A 22501-nucleotide genomic window follows, 5' to 3' on the forward strand; every position below is an offset into this window, starting at 1 on the left:
ATGGCGCCATCTCCTGGTGGTACAGCAGAACTACCAGAAATCCAGATGGCTGTTGATGCAAATACTAAATAAGTCCTAACAGTAATGCCCCTGTGGAAACCCACAACTTAGAGGATCAGGCTTTAGCCGGCCATAGACTGTACGATTTTTTTCAAATGCTTCACGCAGCTAAAGCTCACACTGCATGACCAAACTGCAGGGTTTCGAGCAAAAGAATAACATGATGTATTTATCTATAAATGTTTCTTCAAATCTTTATAAGAATAAAAAATAAATAAACTGAATTGAATTTATTGAAGTGGAATGCCAACAGCTGTGTCCTGGTCTGTGTCGTAAAAATAAGAATGCATGCAGCCCAAGAAACCGTGTTAATGTTAAATCTGTAGTTAAGAGGCAGTATTGCAGCCACAGTTTCTGATTCCATGGCCTGTTTATTCAGCCACAAATAGCCTAACTAGTCCACTGACTGCTGATGCTTTGATCGCTCACACGTCGAATCCCATGGCTTCATTCAGACAGCAGACAGGAAGAGAGCAGCGCAGGCATATGTTTAAGTGGCGGTAATGACAGGCCCAGTTTAACTCATTGCTCTTTGTACGTTGCTTGCACTAAGTGGAGTGGGTTATCGTTACTGATGTACTATGTTTGTTTCCCACCCCCCTTCCACCCCCCTCCACCCTGCAGTGGCTTGGGTTACATTCTGGGCTCCGGTGCCAAGGACGCTGCTGAGGACTGGCACTGGGCATTAAGGGTAAGTTTATTGTCTTCTTTGTTATGGGCCTGCAGCCCTGTTCAGAACAAAACAAACACAAAAACATGCCCAGAAATACAGATGAAGAGTCCCTGATTAGCCATGGGGACTGTTATGGATCTGGGGGTCAGAGGGGACAGAGACAGCAGGGGATATTTCTGGATTTTCACGCTTTTCCAGGGGAAAGACACAACAGAAAGTTAGAGGCTGAACAACTGTCACAATCATCAGCGTTAGTGCAACCCTCCTTCCAAAGATTTTACCATCAAGTTTTTTCATGTTTTCAACCTGAAACGGCTCCATAGTCGGAGACATCGAACCGATTATTAATTATGCATGTTTACATTAAAGGGAATTAGCCATATCTTACATTATATATGTTTTCAAACTATTATTTTAGATTATTGTACATTTTTAACCATTTAGGCTTGTATCATCTCCAGCAACATGTTTACTAGATGGCTGACCATTAGGTCCTTTAACAACAAATCCATTTAAAATTATCTGTCCTGCAAACCAAATGTTATAAATAAGGAATAATCATATTTGATTAACATCTATTTATGTGAAAATAGAGCTTTAATTTCGTTACAAAAATCTATGGTGCTGCAAATACGGTAAAAATGTAATAAAGTGAAAAACTTCACATTAGAAGGTGAGAAAATAAGATAAATTGTGGACTTTAGTGTTAAATATGGAGCATATATCACTGTCATAGATTTTTTTTACTTCACAGAGGGAATCCACTGAAACTTAATGCATCCAACTGAAGTGCTCTGTAATGGAAAAGACCAATGAAAGGTCTAATGGGACTCCCCAGGAACCGTCGACTTCAGGGTCGGCTTTTAAAATCGTTAAACCGAATTATGACCTTCCATTCTGGTAAACAGAGCAACATTTAAAGGAAGGCATTAACATTCTCAGAACGTCCGAGGTGGAAAGCTGTCCTGGACGTGACGGCTTAGGGGACGGGAAGTCCATTTGTTTTTCACTTTGTGAGACATTAAAAAAGAAATAAAAACAAACATAGGAGGCGGTAAAAGAGGAGGGAGTTTGTTCCAAAGCAGTCACAATGACATTCCAATCAAACTATCTCAAAGCGGATTAATCAGCGGTGTGGCATGCAGAGGAAGGCAAATACCGAGACATGAAACGTTTTCTGTGTGGCCGTTTCCTGTTTAACAAAGATTTTTTTTTAAACAAAAGGTAGCAGCACTTCCCTTTGTTTTTGTCCGGTGTGTTCCAGCTACCTTCCTGGAAATGTCAATGGAGTAAAATTGTTAAAAAAAAAAAATTAAAGGCAGGAGAGGGGGAGTTGCTAATTTGTGCGATTGGCCTACGTCAAACAGGAAGTGCTTAATGGGTCCTGTGGGATTGCAGGTCAAAGGTCACAGACTCCTGATGTCTCACTGATTAACTGAAGGGACAAGCAAAAAAATGAAACAATCCACCAAGTAAGCTCATGGACATACAGGGGCTTTCAAAAGTATTGCACATGAAAAACGTTCAGCTTATCTCTCTTTATGTTTAATAGATCAATGCAATGTCTGTGAAGAGGACGGAGAATAACTGATATCTTTGGATGTAATAAAACGTTAGTTAACCATCCTAAACATGTGGCAGGCATTCATTTTTATAGTTATAGTTCACAAGATAACTGCTACTACAGTACCTTTGCTGAAATGTAATGGTTTCATTGGAAGCTACAGGTCCACGTCGATCTCAAGTCTTTTTTAGGTTTCTATGCAGGTACATTCTGTAACTATAGCTCCTATCATCAAATCTGCCCAGCTTCCTCCTGAAGAAAAGCAAGCCCACAGCATCATACCGCCAGCTCTATGTTTTACTGCAGGGATTTAAGAAACAACTGCAGACCGCTCTCATACCCTTGGGGGGGTTGTTTGGTCCTCATGCCATTCTGGGAGAGGCTTCATCAGACTGTCAGGGTGGATTTTGAATTTACTTGCTTATCTTTTTAACTTGGGGCAATTAAGGGCCTAAATATATCAAAAGCTATTAGATATATCCTAAATTGTACAATAACGGGAGGTAAAAAATATATAGCTATGCAATGGCTTTATAGGGATCCACCTACTACCAAACAGTATAGGGTATTGTTAATAATAATAAAAGCATGGATCATTTGATCTTTAAATTAAAACTAAAGAATAATAAGGGGGAGGCTTTTTGGTAAAATGGGACACATAACTTATGGCAAGAGCTGAAATCTATCATTACTGTGTCACATCATTATTTTATCTTGTTTATTCTCTTCCTCGTTGTCTTTGGTATTTTAGGATTTTTAAGATCTCTTCTTCTTTACTTTGTTTTATAACGTAAAATGAGGAAAAAATATAAGGTAATAGAAACGAAAGAAAATAGCAGATGTTTGTGATTGTAACCCTTGTCGGGTTGCAATCAGCTCCTTAAATTAGAAAAGAATGCAATTTAAGCCTTATATATACACATATCCACACCCTCACACATGCACACTGCATGTTAACAGCCCCTATAAATATACCAGTCGGTCTTTAACAAGCGACTGAACACTTAAGGCTATTTTCCCCTCACACATTTTGCCTTTGCTTTGTCAGTAGCTTGGATTACGCAGACAAATCCCCTCTTATACATCCCATCCCGCCTTCTTGTCTTTATATCTCTTCCTCACAGATTCACACAGGTCCAAACCTGCAACCTTATGAGCCAGAAAGGAGGGTAGTAAAGATCAGAGCAGATGGGCACCTAGAGTTACTCCTGCTCACAAAGCAGCTTTCAAAGCCAAAAAGCTCATTTAGTCTCCTGTACACAGCCCACACCCACTCTAGAACACACACAGTGGTCTAGAGTGAGCCACGGGAATGTTTTAGCTGCGCAGGGCTTGTATAGGATGTGAGGCATATCAGCAAACAGCGACTCTGCATTCAGGCTGCAGACACACTGTTCTTTGTCCTGCATCCCCTAGAAAAAAAAAACCTCGCCCAGTGCCCCACGTTAGCACGATCACAGCCCACAGAGGGACTCTATGAAGTGTACTAACCGATTGATTCCTTGTCTCATCAGGTGTCCCCGTTCCTGGGGATCATTGTGAGCGCTCTGATTATGCTCTTTGTGCCGGAGCCAAAGAGAGGCAGTGCGGATCAGATGGAAGGACGCATCAAGGCCTCGCCGTCGTGGATCAGTGACATGAAGGCCCTCGCTAAGAAGTAAGGCTCGCTACTGTGCACCCAGGTTCAAGGTTTTCAGTATTATTTCTTAAAACTAGGCAAACTTAAATCAGAGTTGACTCTAATTCAGGAGGTAACCCTTACCTTAACTGTTCAGTTTTTTTGAAAAAAAAACAAAGGAAAGATTGCTGGGATTTACAGCCGATTCCCAAGCATAAAACAGAAAAATTCATGTAATAATAATATTGATAATAATGGAACTTTATTGATCTCACGTTGGAGAAATTTACCTCTGCAGCCCCAGCAGTGTGGGGTTAAGGGTCTTGCTCAGGAACCCAGAGTGAAGGCTGTGGGGATTGAACCGCGTACCTGCAACCATCTCAGAGCACAAGCGCACTGTTCTAACCACTAATCAAACGCTCCCCTTTCTTTTTTGTTTCCTTTCTTTCTTTTTTTTTATTATTGTTAGTCCATAAAGTCTGCTGAGTACAACTTCCTATCTTGGACATTCTTACACTTTTTCCTCTCAGCGATGCAGAGAAAAGCAAAAAATTGTATCTTCCTCTCTTAACTTCTACACCAAACAGTGTCTGTTTTGATTCCATTCCCCTAACAGTGAAACTTAAAGTCATCGCTGTCCCACTAGCTGATTTAATACCCACATTTTTTTCTGATTCCTGAGAAAAAGTTTTCTTTTTCTAGGAGTTTTCACAGCTATTTTCTAAAATAAGCTTCCCAAAAATATCGAAATGTTTACATCAAACATCAGGAATATATTATTTCTTTGTACCTTGCATCCAGTTTGGCATTAAATCTAGTTTTAGGTAAATAATCCACTTGGCGAGGCAGAGGTTTAAATTTTTTTCAGCGCAGTAAGAAACCCTGATGTTTTGTAACTCCTGTTTTGTTTCTGTTTCTCTTCGTCCAGCCGGAGCTATGTGTTCTCATCTCTGGCATCGGCGGCAGTGTCCTTTGCCACAGGTGCGTTCGGAATGCTGATTCCCATCTACCTGTACCGAGCGCAGGTGGTGCAGAAGACAGTAGAACCCTGCACGAAAAAAGTTTGCAGCAGCAAAGACAGGTGAGAAGTCAGCAGTGTCATTGGACTAACGTACAGCAGTAGTAGGTGTAGTGATATTAATGGTCGTTTCCTGCAGCCTGATCTTTGGAGCGATCACCTGTGTGACGGGCCTGCTGGGTGTGGTCATCGGAGCCGCCACCACGCACTTCTGTCGCAAGAAGACAGAGCGAGCCGACCCACTGGTGTGCGCCGTCAGCATGCTGGGCTCTGCCATCTTCATCTGCCTCATCTTTGTTGTAGCCAAAAGCAGCATCATTGGAGCTTATGTAAGTTTATCTCCTGTTTGCTTTGAAGGAAACTTCATCCCTGAGACTGAGACTGTGGTGCGTGTTTCACCTTGAGGGCTGAACACTGACAGTGACAGTTCTGCTCACTGAGGTGGGGTTAATGTTTGAATAAAGCTGTAAGAGGACACCGAGAAGGACACCAGCTCCTGTCAGACCCCCGGGTCAGTGAGCAGCGACCGCAGGTGTCTGTAGACAACAATCTAATGACCAGATTAGGACGGCATTTTCCAGCTAACCACCTTGAGCTGCAGGAAAAGAGGTTCAACCTCAAAACAATGCACTGGAATGACCAAGCATACTGGGTTCTTTTTATTCTTATCAGCTACAAAGGAATAGGAAATGGCCCTCAAGGTGCTGGTTGGTATTAGTGGCGCATTTCTGGAAAATATTTTCCCATGGTTGTCAGAGAACAGAACAAACAGACTTCCTAAAAAGCAGGCCGTGACCGACCTTAGAGAGTCCCGCCTCTCTTTTTGTTTCACAACTGAATTGGTGAACAGTTTTTTATTCATTGGGGTTTAGAACAAATGAATGAAAAAAAAAAACTATCAGGATGATCTTTATAGTTTTTTACATTAAAGTGATATTATGTATGAATTACCGTCATCTAGAGGGGAAATGGGGGTATTTCTCTCAAAGGAACACTAAACCCTAGTGCCTTACTTTCTCAAACATGTATAGCGATAACTGTAGCTGCCGTGTGTCATAAAGCCTCGACAGCACAGATGTAACCATGCCATCTGAAGTGAAGTGAAGCCTCGACAAACCACCATTTACTGTGAAAAAAATCCAGACTTCACTGCAGCTTTGAAAGCTACTAAACCCACATAAACCAATGTAAAAAAAAAACAAACGGCGTTCCCCTTTAAAAAGAACCAAACTTCAATATTTTAATGATTGTTAAAGTTAAACTGTAAAGATAAAAACATCTAATTTATTCCAGTTGTGGTGCATATTATTACAATATGGAATAAATGAGGAGACCTTTTGTTTCTTCATCAACTCAAATCAACTGTTGGACTGATGAACGTTGTTCAAACAGAAGCTGATTCAGAACACATCAGAACCGAAGAAGGGAAAAATTAAGCTTCCTGGAAATCTGACATTTTTTTAAAGATATTTGAAAAAATTCCCAAAAGTTCAGATTCCCTGGAGTTATTCCAGTTGTTTGAAATGGCGTTTATATCATTTTGGGGAAAAAATAACCTTTGATTGTCTCATAATCGTTCTAATTAAAGCTTAAAATTAAAATCCTAGGTAACACTAAAATGATATGCCGCTATGATTTCTGCTTGTAAGAAATATTTGTAGAAAATATGCTGCAGTCAACCTGCAACTTCTACTTTACATAGTAAATATAAAGAAGTGCTGAAATGAGTAACAATTTAGACTTAACGAAGTCAGTGTTTCTATGAAGTCCTATTAGGGTCGAAGGTGCACATTTATCAAGTGTTTGACAGCAGCATGACTCAGCCAATTAGACCTGAGCTGCAGAAGGATCCACACTCATTTCATGGTTACAAGTCTGTCCAACTCAATTTTAAACCCTTGCTGTGTCACAGCAGCACGCTGCCCCTCCTTCTAAAGGACCCAAATAGATATCAGGTGTGATAAAGGTTCAACATTCAGCTAATCACTCCAGGATCAATTGGCTCGCCTCTGAATGATTACAAACAGCACGCTGTGTGTGACTTCACTTCTTCTGTACAGAAATAAATCATCTGCAGTTGTAAGTGAGCGTCTCTGGTTTCAGTGCAAAGAGCCAACAGATGTGTGGTATTATACGGCGTGATATGGTTGGGACCTGCTGCACGGAGGCTGATCGGCCCCTTGCAGCTGTTGCCGCCTCTCCTTTCCTTTTGAGGGGGTGAGCCGGTCAGAGCGCCTGCTTCACAGCAGAACTGTCTGACATCCCGGGCTGTCAGCGCTCTCTGTACTGTACTGTAGGTCTGATACACTGATGGCGGCGGGGGGGTGTTATTCCCCAGCAGGAAACACACATCAGTCAGCCGTGTTAAAGTGGTTGAGATGAAACCAGCCAGTACAGATACATGAGATTCCACTGCAACCAAATCGCTCTAGGTGTGTTTATGGAAAAGCAGCTGCAGCTGAAACTTATCTGAAGAGTGAACTCTCCCTCTACCTATTCTATAGCAACATGACTTTAAACGCTAAAAACTGTCCTATCCGTAGTGGTTTCCACATCCAAGATCTGAGACCAAAATAAGCGATTGTTGTCATCCTGTGCTGGTTTTCAGTAAATGCCTGGATACAGGCCTACAGTGTAATGACATGTTTTTGAACCACTTTAACCAAAGCAGATTTTTACAGAAGCGAGCTCTCATAGGATAGAAATATATCCCAGATCTTCTCTGGGTTTTTTTCTTTTTACTTCTTTTAGGGTCATGTCAGCAAAAACTGTTTGTTAAATCTTTTTTTTTCTCTCTTTTTATTTAGGTTTGCATCTTCATTGGAGAGACGCTGCTCTTCCTAAACTGGGCCATTACAGCAGACATTTTAATGGTAAGTTGGACAATCATTGGTAAATTGATGATTGAGTCGTAATGGCCTAAGCCTGACCCTAACAGAGGGACTTTCCATTTTACTTTCCGTCACACTGAGCCACAAACTTAAACAGTTTAATATTATGTTTCCAACAAGAAGCTTTTCTTAACCTGAAATGAAAAGGAAATATGTTTATTTTTTAAGGAAAGGAAATCTGAAAACTGTTTTAGCATTGCTCTGATAACCATGAATAAAACTCGATGCAACCAGTTACCATGGCAGCACATCTGAACTAATAAGGTGTTATGGAGAAATTAAGAAATAAGTCCTTGGCTACTCCGGAAGAGCTGCAAAGATCCACCGCTCAGGTGGGAGTATCTGTCAGCAGGACGCTGCAGAAGAGTAGCAGGAAGGAAGGCATGGTTCATTTTAGCAAATGCCTTCAGCCATGAAGAGGACCCAGTAAACACACAGACGGAGATAAAATAATCAGATAAAATCCTAATTTATAATATTTTAGCTTCATTTGACCAAATTTAACTTTCAGCTAATGTGCTGACCTCATGCTGGAACATGAGCAGCATCATCATGTTGACGCTCCTTCAGCCGGATAAGGAAAGCTAGGCAGAGCTGATTGGAAGATGGATGAGACTAAATCCTGCAGGAGAGTTGACTTTTATTTGTGATAAACTTCAAAGTTTATCCATTATTAATTTTTAAAATAAAATCATATTAAAGATTTATGGTTGCAACATAAAAGATTCTGAAAATCTAAGAGGTTTGAATGAAATAAATGCGGTATTTTGAGTTTATCAGTTCAACTACAGAACCTAAGCTAATGCTACAGGATTGTTTTGCCAATTGCTAACTTTCAAACCCAGATCTTGGTTGACAATACATCAAGATCAAACTAATCCATTCATACAGTGGGGGATCTAGATCAAATTTACAGCAGTGGCCAGGGTGGGGCCAGTGTTGTTCATGGGGCCAAGAACAGAAGAATAACACACACACACAAAAAAAATCAATTAGCAATTAACATACTGAGCCAGAAAGCAAAGGTTACATGAAAACTGTAATCCTGTCTTGGTACGACTAAAGCTTAAAGTTAATTGCAAATTCTAAATACTTGTTTAAGTAAATTGTAAAGGCATGATTTAAAATTTGTTCAAGGGAAGAATCAGTTACAGGCTCCTCTTTAACATTACACTAAAAAGACTGATCTAATAAAGTGAAAAAAATCCTTAAAATAAGTGTATTTACCCTTAATTTGAAACTTCTTGTGACGATCTGCAAAAGGAAGCGTTTTTGCTCTTAAAAGATAATTATTAGATTATATTCTCTTAAAATAAGACCTTAATTGAACTTTATTGATCTCACATTAGAGAAATTTACCTCTGAATTTAACCAATCCCCTTAGGGAGCAGTGGGCTGCCATCGTGGGGCCCCCGGGGAGCAATCAGTGGTTAAGGGTCTTGCTGTGGGAGTGGGCTTCAAACTTAGAACCTCAGTATTCCAAGTTCTATGCCCTAACCACTAAGCCGCTACTCCCCATATTACGCTTATTAAACATAAATCATATTAGATTTTGCAAATTGTTTAACTTTGATACTCAAAGAAGGTAATTTACACATATTTAAAGAAAAATGTACCAACATTTAAATGTTTGCACTGTATGTTTTCAGAACAGGGCAAAGACTAGTTCCACTGGGGCCCTTGCCCCCCGTTGCCCTGCGTCTATAAGCACCCATGATCGGGACATCTGGTCCCCCTCATTTCAGTATATAAATATTAATATTTTAGAAAAGATCTTAAATATGTGACATAAAGAAGTTCACATAACAGAACAACTAAAATGACTAAAAGAGGAGGGATACAGAAACAAAATCAAAATTATTTGAATCAAAACTTCATCCTTTATTTCAATCTATTTTTTAGCTATGGGTTTTAAAACTTAATATGTGTTTTAATTAATGGCATCAAATTGTCTGTGTTTGTGAAAAACAAAACAACAAAAGACAAAGCATTTTTTTAAAGAAGGTTTTCCATCTGGGATAGCCTTCAGATAAACAGCCGGTTACTGACAGGTTGACCTCAAACTACCAGCTGCTCTCAGCTCGTCTGACCTTCCTCACCTTATTTTATTTTTCTTTACTCTCTCTGCAGTTTGTGGTTATCCCCACGCGGAGAGCAACAGCCGTTGCCTTTCAGAGCTTCATCTCTCATCTCCTGGGTGATGCTGGGAGTTCGTACCTGATAGGCCTGGTAAGACGCCCTCACCGGCTCTCCTTTCCCAGCTATGTGATCTTGAATGTTTTTTTGTTTTGTTTTTTTAGAAATGTTATAAAAGTGGGACATGGCCCTTTAGCAGACCATTTACACGTAAACGCATACGTTATGGTACCAGCTGAGCTCTGGGTTTTAACTAGGCCAGCACAAAGTGTGCCACAGGAGGGGCTTTTAGCGCTCGTCTCTGGGGAATCAGGGAACGACATTATGATTTCTACCTCTGCTTTCAAGGCAATCAGCCATATTTTCTAGTAAATCTCATGGTTCTGTGGAGACGCTGCAGTTACTTTATTTGATTGATAAAGAGATGAGAGAGTAGTCCTTACTGGGCCTCTCAAGGTCACCGTCAGCCTCCCCTGACAACAGTGAATGCTCCTCACCCTTCAAACTGGGCGCATACACACCCAGAGCCAAGCATTCAGAGTGAGAGTGCTGCTCAGCATTAAATGAAGTGTGAAACAGGATTCACATCAGACTGTCAAAACACATTCTTCTCATTTTAAAGGGGGACTGACTGCTTCTTAACTTAAATAGTAACCTCACCCACACCCATACCCCCAATCATTCTGGATTGATAATAAATAAAGGCAGGAGAAAGAGCTGCATTCTCCTGCACCCTCACACTCTGACCACATATTCACTATTTTAAATCAGCATAAATCCTATCAGGAGAATAGATGCTTTGTCCTCATGTGTTTTATCACTCTGAGTCTGGCTCGCAGTCTGAGTTACATTTACAAAAGAGGAGGAAGTGTTTGATTAAGTGAATCAAAGCGATCCAGGATCCTCTGTCAGAACCTGACAGGTGCAGCTGTCTGCTGAGCTGCATTGGACTTCCTGTTCCTCCTAGCCTCAATGGAAAACTTAAGCTATTGTCAAAAGCAAAGAAAGAAGCAGCAAAAAAGATGCAGATCTATTATAGTCCTATTATTACTAATATACAATACCTTGCAAAGGTATTCCACATTTGGCCAGTTTAGCATCAGACTTTAATGGTATTGTGGAGGATTTTTTAAAAGACCCTCTCCATAAAAAAAAAAATGTGCATGCCAGAGCATGCACAAGTCCATTTCTCCTCGTGAATGCCCTGTTTAAAATGTGCTGTTCTCATAGCTCATACAAGCTCACTGTGTCCAGATACAGCGGCGACTCTATAGTGGACTTTATAGTGAACTCAGTTAACTGACCGTTCGGACAGATGATCACTTCTTTTTGCTCCATTGGTCACCGAACTCCTCATCCACTGCGCAATGCCTGCGCCATCTTTGTTATTAGTCGCTGCAATGCAGCAAATCCCATAATGCTTATTTAGATGATCCCCAGGAAATAAAAGATCATCCTCTACACCTTTAAGCTCAAGTTAGTTCCCAAATAATTACACTTGGTCTGCACTTAGACTTGAAGCCTCTTACAGATGAAAATGTTTTGATTTTAACCAGTCCACTGATGATCTGGCTTTACGGTTCAGATTATTGTTCGGCTGGAAGGTGAAACCAATCGGTTCTGGGGTCTTTTAAAACAGCGAACAGGTTGGGGTCCAGAATACTGCTCCTACTTCCAATTCAATTGAGTTTATTTACATAGAACCAGTTCAAAACACAGGTCATCTCAAGTCACTTTACAGGACAATTTAGTCCGATCAGATTAGTTAGAAGGAAACCCAGCTGACCTTTCAGGATTCATTCCTCCTGGATGAACATATAGAGCAGATATTTGCTTGTATTGTGTCATTGATTCTGCAGCAATCGTTCACATCAGGTGTGCATTCAAGGAGGAAAAGCTCTTTTAAAAAGAAGAGACCTCCAGCAGAACTAGGCTTAGTGTTTGCAGCCCTCTGTGGTTCAAGGAGACAGAGGCAGACACACAAAATGATCATAAATACTTTCTATGCTAGAAAAGCTAATGCCAAACTAGTCTCCAGGTGGCTCTGTCTAGGAAAGAAACTGCTAATTAGATGAGCTGTGAGCCAGTTTTCATGAAAAAGAGAACCTCCAGTTAGCCACAGTTAAAGCTGAACCCATTGCTATGTCTAGCAGAGATACAGGACTAAACACTGAAAAACAGGCCCACCTCTATCATCTATGATTGTATTAGTCAACGGCAGAAGTCCAGCTGATCTATGGCTGCTCACAGCCAATCAGGAACAGATCAAATGAAGCTACTATGACAAGAAAAAGCTTCCGAATGAAACAGACCTGCTTCCCAGTTTCTCCCAAAGAAAAGCCAAAAATGAGGTGACTTCTGAAGGTTTAGGGTTTCAGAGCAAAGGGGCCTGAATATATATATAATATATATATAGATGTTCGAGGTCAGCCTGTTTTTCAGTGTAATCCTGTTTCTCTGACTGTGACTGGCTGGATGTGCTCTCTTCATCCTCTGACATGGGAGCTGGATCAGAGCTCATCTTGCCTGGCTGTGTGTTTCCTGGACGGGGCCTCCTTTACAGTTGCTTTTTTTGTCTCTGCTTCTGTCTCCTTGAACCCCAGTCGGCCTCAGCAGATGGTCGCTCACACTGAGCCTGGTTCTGCTGGAGGTTTCTTCCTGTGAAAGGAGAGTTTTTCCTCTCCACTGTCGCTACAAGCATGCTTAGTGTGAGGGATTGCCTTCAAGTCAATGAGTCGATGCAATCAACTGGTTTTCCTTAGAAAACTTTGGTTAATTTGACTGTATGATCTGGTTGAACTGTGAAGCGGCTTGAGATGACGTGTTGTAAATTGGTGCTATAGAAATAAACCAAATTTAATTGAATACCAAGACATGCTAACATTTTCAAATTGCATTGAATTCAAATATAAAGCCTTAGTCTGGTCTATCAAATAAATATAGTACTCTGTGTAAGCACTGTTATATTAGTCGTATAGAATAATACATCCACTTTTTCAACAAGTGCAAGTCTTGAGTCAGATTAATGCACAGTGACCATGTCACCCTGAATTACTCCCACATTGCCCCACAGTCTGTCTCTCCAGTCGCCCTCCTGGGCGGTCACGACTCTCCTCCAGTGACTGACACTGTGAAAGCTCCGAGGTTCTCGCTCCTCCGCAAAAATCCAGGCTGACGACCTGCTGAACGCTTGAAGTGCGTCAGGACTCACAGCATCGACTCCTGAGCTGAGGTTTAGCACACAAGTATGATGGAGCGGTCGTGACGCACGCCGAGTGGGGGCAGATCTGTAGTCGCCCATGCATATTGGCAGGAATACTGTGAATTGGCAAAAAAAGGGAATAGCAGGGAAAAGCAAGTGGTTATCACTTAGCAACCATAGAGGAGAGATAGAGTCTGTTATTTTGGCTCACATTGGGGTTTTGGACTTTAGAACCCAACAGACCTGAAGATGATATATGGAGCTCCACCGTCCACATCAACAAAGCTGCTTTTTAGTCAGAATGTCTAAAGAAAATTACCCCCTTCATTTAAAAAAAAAAAAACAACAACAAAAAAACATCTATAGAGTATTTTAATATCTGAAAAAATGAGAAGTCAAGACTCATCTTCATCTGCACTTTAACACAAACTTTTGTCCCTCATGAGGAGCCGTTCCCAGACTGCCGCTCTGCTGTTAGCGGACGGGACCACATATGTGGTAGCAAAGGAATGCCAGAAACAATCTCCCAACAGTCATCCAAGAAATACCTTCTGGCAGGATAATTACACCAACAGCACTTCTGTTGCTTATTTTTAGTTTTGCTGCTCTGTGCAAGTTGAATTTAGTGTATCTGATGAAATGGGCCACACACACACACACAGCTGCAACTGGGATTTTAACCTTTCTTTCTCAATTAGGCATGCATGTGCATCGCTCCTCATGCACGTATTCCTCAAACAGGTTCACCTCCTTCAATATCCTGTTGGTGACTCTAGCTTTATCCTTTTGCTAAAACTATGATGAAAAGAACCAACACACCGACTCACACACACAGTTAACTTAGAAGTCTCCGACTGCATGTGATCATCAAGGGGAACACCTTATGGGTGATCCGGGTTGCTTGACACCCACTTTTCTTCAGCTGTTGTTTGCCTCAGCACAACGTATGACAGATTGCATTACGCTCATTAACTATTAGCCTTCCAACCTCTTCCCATGATTTGGAGACAAATGTTTGCAAAAAATTAGAAAACCGTCATCGTGTTTGAAAAACTGTTCCAATAAAATCTCTCTTCTCTTCCCTGTCTGTGTCTGCAGATCTCCGATGAGATCCAGAAGAGCTATGCTTCATCTGAAATCTGGAAGTTCCTTAGTTTGGGCTATGCCCTCATGCTGTGTCCCTTCATCATCGTCCTGGGGGGCATGTTTTTTCTGGCTACGGCGCTGTTTTTCCTGGACGACCGGGAGAAGGCCGAAAAGTGAGTGGATCTGGCGTTGATGGAATAACTCATTATGTTAATTATTGTTCAGAACTCATATCTTAAAAGATTTTTGCACACGCAGGGGTTGTTTTCCACTGATTTGGGACTATTAACAGACACAAGAAATCCAAAGAAAGTAAACTGGTATAGGAAAGATATGGTAAATTGTCCTCTATTCAGAGTATGGTTGAATTAATTTAAAGTAACATACTTAAGCTTCCTTAGGAATCAGGCTGTCTCTTCATTTACTCAGCCTCTATCCTAGTGATTGATCTCAAACTTTGCTCCCATTCTTACTCTAAATATCAATATTTTAGTTGTTTATTTATTTTAAGTTGAGCAAGAAAAGCTTTTTTAAGGGAAAAATGCTTTTAACTGTGGAGAAATTATGCACCCATTTTTTTTCTGAGACAACAGAAAGTCTGTCAGTCCTCGTACAACTGACAGCTCTCTGTTTCTGGCCATCAGTGTTTAAAGAACTGCTTCATAGACCATAAGCGGTTACTTCCCGCGCTCTTACACTTACTCATATCTTCCATTTATAGAGACATGAATAACTAGGAAATAAAAAGCTGGTCATGGCTTTAAAAGGCTAAAATAACCCGTCTTGTCCTTTTCTATATGGCGAGACAAAACTTCTTGTCTTTTTTCTATTTTTTTTATCCCGTTGGCTTGCTCCCCTGTTGCCGTCGCTTATAGAAATGACTTCCTTCCTGTGGACGATTTTTAGACAGGATGGCATCGTGATGTCTGTCTGCAGACGCCTCTGACTTAGTTTGTCTTCCCCTCTTGCTTAAAACCATTATAGAGGACAGCCTGACAAAACGAAAAGTAAACCTTCTCATAATTATCAGAATTTTAAATCAGCAAAAGAGATTTGAGGAATGCTTATGTCACATTCACTGGCGTTCCTACATTCTACAATCAAAAACTATCAGCCAATGTGGGATCTCTTCCACTTTCAAATGGAAAATAAAATGCTGCCACCGCCTAGCCTTGCTGTGGTTTCTAATTGACCTCTCTCAGAAAACAACAGGGTGAAAAAAGCAGAACAGTAACTAAAGGAGAACTAACTCCCACTGCAGAAACTGTGCCAGTAATAGATATTAGCCTGTGGTCCAAGCAGTGGTTCAAAATATAACCACACTATCGGACGCTTGTTCACTCAGAATACAACTAACCACAAACCCTTGACTTTCACCCAACCCGCTGTAGGACAGAGCCGATGCTGTTGCACATGCTGAGGGTGAATCCATAAATAGTCATTAGGGGTTCCTATTATAAACTTTTTAAATTTCAGAAATGATTTCTGATCCTTTTCTGAAAATGATCAAATTTTTAGGTTGCCAAAATAAGCCAATTATTAGAGCTACTTTAGGTTGCTAGTTTAATTAGAGTTTAATTTAAACTTGTGTAGCTATAAAGAGAAACAACAGTTTTATTGCTTTAACTATTTTCTTTAGGGCATTTTCAAAATATTAGCTTTGGGTCATGAAGGTGTTTTGTTCTGGTCTTTCTCCATAGCTCTTAATTAAAAACGCTCTTTGCATTTCAATCTAAAAAACTCACATGAAGAGGAAAGACAATTAGAAGAAATGTATAGATACAATTACTTAGTCTTTGGCGCTCAGACCTCGGCAGGAAACATAGCGCTGAATTTTGATATACATGGACAGGAGTAAAGAACAGGGCTGTTTCCCCACAGGCCTGAAACTGGTGGTGGAGTGGAGATAGATGAAGTTGGTCAGTCTGTAGACTGCTGGTTAGCGAGACGGTCTGCTGAGCTTTTTGGGGAGACCCAGTGGACTGCGTGAGCTGATACTAGAGCTTAACTCAGGGACCTGGAAGATGGAAGTCCAGTTGGATAACACAGGTTGAGAGAACCTGTCCATGATGAGCAAGCATGAAGTGACAGTAGAGAGGAAAAACTCCCCGTTGGGAAGAAACCTCTGGCAGAACCAGGCTCAACATGGAGCTGCATTTCACCTCCTGTTATTAATAGTCTCTAGATAATAATAAATTCTTACTTTTTTCATTTAGTGGGGGAATAATAATGAACACAATCGGATAAACACAAATCAAACTAATATTTTGCCAAATAAAACAAAAAAATCACCATCAGAGCCAGCGGTCCTTCAAACACGGCTATGCAGAGAGAGGGCTGCTGCAGATGGACTAATGTTAGCCCTGGCTGCGGTTAGCCTCGGAGGTCCGCTGGTTGCCACGGTTTATTACGCACTGAATCAGTAAATGGGCCATATAGTGAAGCTTAACAGTATAATGTTCTCGCCTAAAAACAGATTTTTATAAAACAACAGCGACAGATAAGAGAACTTTTAAATTAATACTCTGAGCTTCCTACAGTGCATGCTGGGACAGCTGTCAATCTCAAGAACGGATAAGTCTGCTCTGATGCATGCTGGGTAAAAAGGGAGAGGTGAAAACGATATCCGGGGAATTGTCCATTCTCAGTCTTCTTGCTCTTGTGAATTGTAACAGTACTTGGGCTGAAGCTGAAGACGTTTTTGCACCTATTGAGAAGCGGCCTATGATTAGCTTGAGTGAAAGCTCCACAGACAAATTATATCATGACATGAGCACAAATATTTCAATGCGTAATGTGATTAGATATTTTTTCAATGCAGTTAATTTTACTAATGGTACTATACATAAAATAATAAAATACATATGTTTTACTTTCCTGATAGCAGATCTTTCTATAGTATTTCTGTATTGTTTTAATGCACTGTAGCTGGATAACCTAATGACTTACAGTAGATGGGCTATTTGCTCATGTTGCTGCAGTCAGCAGCTAAACAGACACTTTTAGCTTTAAAAGATTTTAAACCATAATATTATAATAAGACTGATATGTTGCTTTTCTTAAGTTTTTACAGAGCGACTGCTACTCCAAACCCAATTAGTCTTTGACTCTCTGACTTTCTCTCTTTATAGAGATGTAGAAGAACCTCTTTTTAGCAGGGCATTACGATTTAAATGTCACATTAGATTTATAGAAAGTTATTATAGTTGGCTTGACCAGGCATTTTAAAACTGTTAACACTCACTGTTATGACCTGAGATGTGCTACATATATATTGTTACACAATTCAAAAAGTATATAAAAATCCTCTGCAGATTTTTGCTAAACTTTCCAAAGAAAAACAGCTGCTGAAGCAGTTTTATTTTCATTAAAAGTTGCAAACAGCACCTAGGGGAACAAGTAACATGACAGACGCCAGTGTGTACAGCACGGGCTGTTCCATGGCACTGCTGGTCATATTTACTTATTCCATTCATGCCATAAACCCTACAATTTATAAATTCCCTATGACTATACAGTGTGTTACTCTTTTTTTTCTCCCCTCTCTGAGTGTGTCCTCAGAAACTTGGTGCTATTAATAAAAAGGCATGGAGCTGAACGAGTAACTCACTGGAGCGCGTGTGCCTATTTCCAGCCTTCAAGACTGTTTTATTATTCCTAGCTTGTCGGCTTTTTTTAGCTGCTGGGTTTCCATTAATAGCTCGGGTGCAGTGCAGTGCAGTGGATACCCGTGCCTCCACGCTGTCCGTACTTCTGCCTGGTGATGTGCGAGAGCAGAGATGTCTTATCCAACCAGCTCTGACGGCACAGATCCAGTGTGTGTATCTGGGCAGACAGCGAGAAAGAGAGCTCTGAAGTGTGACGGAAAGATGTAAATTAGGGAAAAATAATAGGAAGAAGGAAGGAATGCATATGCTGGTCAGGAGATTCTCAGTCATCCAGGTCATAGTCATTCCAAAAAAGCCAAAAAACAAACCACTGGACTTTATTTCCTTACACAACATACAGTTTGAACCAGACGAAGGATTCCACCCCTTTGGAATGGGGGTCGTTTGGCTTCTTTGTTAGCCTGCAATGCCCCATACCTGTCTATGCCTCTGAAAGGGGGGTCGTTTGGCTTCTTTGTTAGCCTGCAATGCCCCATACCTGTCTATGTCTCTGAAAAGAGGTGTTGCCATGTTTTCTATGCAAAGGCAAGACTTTGTTGGGCTACTGTATAAAGCCTCGAACTCAACGCTATTAATGACATTTTGATTTGAAAAAGCTTCCTGGAAGCGAAATGTCTTCAAACTTGGAAACAAAGTTTGGAAGGTTTTTATTCATTGGGATTCAGAACAAATAAATGACAAAAAAAATATCAGGATGACATTCTATAGTTTATCACATTACAGTGATATTGTGTCTGAATTACTGTCATCTAGAGAGGAAATGGGGGTATTTCTCTCAAAGCAACACTAAACCCTAGTGCCTTACTTTCTCAAACAACGATAATGGTAGCTGCCGTGTGTCGACATTTTGGATTGAAAAAGCTTAATGGAGATAGGACTGTTAATGCTTTTTTGGAAGGAATGCAAAGCAATTGGGTTTGGGAGGGTTCAGTGCTTCCATGAATGCTTAAACCTGTTTTATCTTTTCAGGCTAAAGAAGTTGATGCTACAACCTCCACCTTCTTCAGTCAAGGTATGACCAGGTAAACTTCTTCTATGCCAAAAGGCACTTAAACCTTTAGTGCTTTTTAATTTGTCAGGCAGTTTGAGCGATTTATAGTGCAGAGATAAACCTGGACTATTAGCATTTAGAGAACTCTCTGCTTGTTACCTAACACGCACCACAGGACCCTCCGTTTTTATTACAACTTAAACAAAATCCTTCAGAACTTAAACAAAAAAATGCTTTGACCAGGGTTGGAACGTCTCGCCCGTGGAGGTGATAAACACGATTAGGCAAAAATGAGCCGTTTCCCATCATATTTTCCCCAGGAAGGTCCACAGAGTCGACGGGCTATATGCCATCTTATCACAACCTGAGCTGCTTTTCCTCTCTTCCTGCCTTTATCAGACCCGCACACAAGCTCCGGACTTATTAACCCAGACCAAAAACACAATTATTGGCAGCACACCAGCTAGCGCTCTATACAATGGGGAGCTACTGTAGTAGACACTAAAGAATAACAAGGATAAACTTTGACTCCTGATAAGGAGGACAAGGAATCTGTTGTGACTTATTTGTTAAGGTTATCGTGCTCAGAGCAAATGTCAAGGCTTTGCTGCTTTTCTTTATGAACCTGTCGCAGTCTATTGGTTGAAATACTGTAAGCACACAAAGGTGAAAAAAAAACAGGTAGGTCATGTGTACACGTTGAGGTTTGTCCCATTAGCTTAGTAAGAGAGGGTAGATTTACAAAGCAAATGAAAAGATTTATTTAATCCTAATAGCTCAATAAAAAAGTAAGGAAGAAACCACTTTAACCCCTTTGACAATACGTTATCTTTTTTCTTTAAACGATAAAATGACATTAACCGATCAGAGCCAGAAAACAGAGGTGTGTACTGGAAAACTGGCAGGATAGACAAAGTTCAGGTCAGGAGAGAGGAGTGATCATGTGCCAACATCACATCTTCACATAATATGGAGAGAGCCAGAGCCGACAGGGTGGAAAAATATCAAGGAGGTGTGAGGTCAAGCTGCGATCTCGCTGACTACCATCAACTATGACTGAGATTTTGAAATATGCAGCAGCCTTCCAGGTAACTCTTAGATCCTTTTCCCTCACTCCTTTATTATTCCATAACTTTTTTTCCTCCACTGTCAACCTATCAAACATCAAAGGCAGCATTTAAAAAGTAAAAGCACCATTTATTTCAATTTCAATTCAGTTTATTTCTATAGCGCCGATTCACAACACATGTCATCTCAAGGCACTTTACAATTCACCATATCATACAGTCAGATTGATTACAATTTTTCTATCTAAGAAAAAAACACTTGATTGCGTCGATTCATTTACTCGAAGGCTCACACTAAGCATGCTTGTGGCGACAGTGGAGAGGAAAAACTCCCTTTCAACAGGAACAAACCTCCAGCAGAACCAGGCTCAGTCTGAGCGGCCATCTGCTGAGGCCGACTGGGGTTCAAGGAGACAGAAGCAGACATAGAAAAAGAAGAAAGAATTTTTGAATAATTAACCAATTTTAAAGATGATGAATAAAATAGATAAATCTAAATTTCTTCTGTGCATCTTTAAAACAAATAAAACAGGCAGTTTTAAAAAGAGGACAAAGAAAAATAGCAGGGATGATTTTCCTTAAAGATTAGGGATGTACTATGGGTGCTATTTAGGGACAGAATTACAAATATGATGCAGTGACTTAGGAACTTTATAGGAACTTGCAAAAATATTCACAGTAGATTCATTTTATTTTATTGAAGCTTTATTTAAGTTTTTGTGTGCTCTATAAAAGGTTGAAAAACCTGGAAAATGATCAGTCGTCTGTCACAGTTAAGTGTCTCCATTAAAGACCTTCTGCAAATTCATTTGAAGAGGAAAAGTCTGCAACTTAGAAAAGTTACAGAGTTGCTAAAGCTATAATTACCAATAAATATTAAGAAAATTAAAACAAACAAAGGGATTTTTATTAAAAAGGAACTGAAGAGCTAATGTAAGAACATAAATAAAAATAAACCAAAGTGATGGAGTTGTTTTTTGTGAAAGAAATTAGTTTTTAGAAAAATATTAACAAAGAAATTCAAAGAATCACTTTTCAACTTGCATTTAAAACAACAACAAGACCTAGCATGCTGAATAAATGTGTCAGTTATGCCTAAATTGTATTTCGAAGTTAATAATCATCTCAAATTTTAATACTTTGTTTCATTGCCTTAGGTTTTATGTTTATTTTGAGTAATTTAATTTCTTTAATTTCATTACTGTTAAGTTCTTTGTCAATTTATTTTAAAGGGGCAGATAACATAAGATTAGTCTTCTTTCTGCTGAGTTTAAACACAATAGATGATATGAACATTTAATAAATGATAGTTCATGGGATATAGAAAAACGTAGCAGTTCTGACTTTTGGTGATTGTTAATACACGCTCTGTCATTTGTCAAGGCATCAAAAACACTTTATTAATCCCAAAGGGAAATAAAATGTTGCTGTAACTCATATGTTATTTTTTTAAACAGCAGGTAGGACACATTAGAAACAGTTAAACTTGGGTATCAAAGCCCTCACCATGGGTGGGGGTTACATTTAATCCTAAAATATAAGGATTGGTGTTTTCCTCCTGAAATCTTTTGTCTTGTTAGTAATCTGAACAATCTACAGAAAATCCAGCTGAACTTTAATTAAACTTAAAGAGAACTGGTGAAAGTTAAATCTATGGCTTTACTACAAGCACTGACATTACAGGTTGATGTTGGCAGGCTGAAGCTAATCACAGGTGACAGGAAAGGCTGGCGATGTATCATGTTTCAGAGCCTGGCTCCAATAGAAACACACACAGCCTGTCTCCCCCCGTCTAAAGGCTGCTAATTATGGAGAGCACCGATCGCTGCTACACCCCCTCAGAGTTTAACCGCTCTTTTCTGCAGAGGAATCACAGCTGATTTTAATCTGAAAATATAAAGAATTGCAGCTAGAGGGAATTTCTCCATCCCATAGATCAGCACATTAATCAGACACTGATTGTTAATTTAAGTTGGAGCAACTTTCCTCTGAGACTTAAGGAGCAGAAGTTGGAGAGTTGGTGCAGGGGTTCTCAAAGTAGGGGTCTTGGCCACCTGTGGGGGTTGTGAGACACTAAGTGGGGGGTCCTAAGATGGTTTTCACTATCCTTTTTCCATCAACCGTTTTTTTAGCACATTTTGTAGTTTCGCTTTGGAAGAGCCTTATGGAAACTGTAAAATTTGAATCAACCGAACTAAAATTTGTCAAAATGCTTTTAGTTTTTTTTTTTTTTTTACTGTTTGGAAAAAACATAAATATATGAAAGTGTGCACAGTGTATGCCTACCTTGATTTGATGTTCCTGAGGCATCATATTAAGCTGGGGAGAAAATACATTATGAAATACATAAATCTTCCATTCAATTAGGGCCATAAAACTATTATAAACTATTTAAACTTTTATTTATTTACTGACACATTGACTAAGCATGCTTGTAGCGACAGTGTTAGAGATTGAACTAACAGATTCTGCAGGGTAGGAGTATAAAGATAGAAGGAAGCTGGATGATGAAAAAGGGGTCCCTATG

The 22501-nt window shown here is 40.0% G+C and overlaps 1 protein-coding gene across 2 annotated transcripts in view; it reads left to right on the top strand.

The window, feature by feature from the left end:
• LOC107098736 (protein spinster homolog 2-like) overlaps nucleotides 1-22501 on the top strand; it is an 86818-nt gene that overhangs the window by 58615 nt on the left and 5702 nt on the right. The window contains exons 5-12 of one of the 2 annotated variants that reach the window (XM_015396560.1): nucleotides 685-751; nucleotides 3812-3954; nucleotides 4844-4996; nucleotides 5073-5262; nucleotides 7741-7806; nucleotides 9955-10053; nucleotides 14261-14421; nucleotides 18886-18938. In XM_015396560.1, coding sequence (XP_015252046.1) covers nucleotides 685-751; nucleotides 3812-3954; nucleotides 4844-4996; nucleotides 5073-5262; nucleotides 7741-7806; nucleotides 9955-10053; nucleotides 14261-14421; nucleotides 18886-18934 — 928 coding nt within the window. In that variant the 3' untranslated portion in view covers nucleotides 18935-18938. The remainder of the gene's footprint in view (nucleotides 1-684; nucleotides 752-3811; nucleotides 3955-4843; nucleotides 4997-5072; nucleotides 5263-7740; nucleotides 7807-9954; nucleotides 10054-14260; nucleotides 14422-18885; nucleotides 18939-22501) is intronic. The other variant, XM_015396559.1, reaches the window with a different exon arrangement.

This window comes from Cyprinodon variegatus, unplaced genomic scaffold (assembly GCF_000732505.1).
Source record: "Cyprinodon variegatus isolate N-32 unplaced genomic scaffold, C_variegatus-1.0 Scaffold805, whole genome shotgun sequence".
NCBI classification, from domain to species: Eukaryota; Metazoa; Chordata; class Actinopteri; order Cyprinodontiformes; family Cyprinodontidae; genus Cyprinodon; species Cyprinodon variegatus.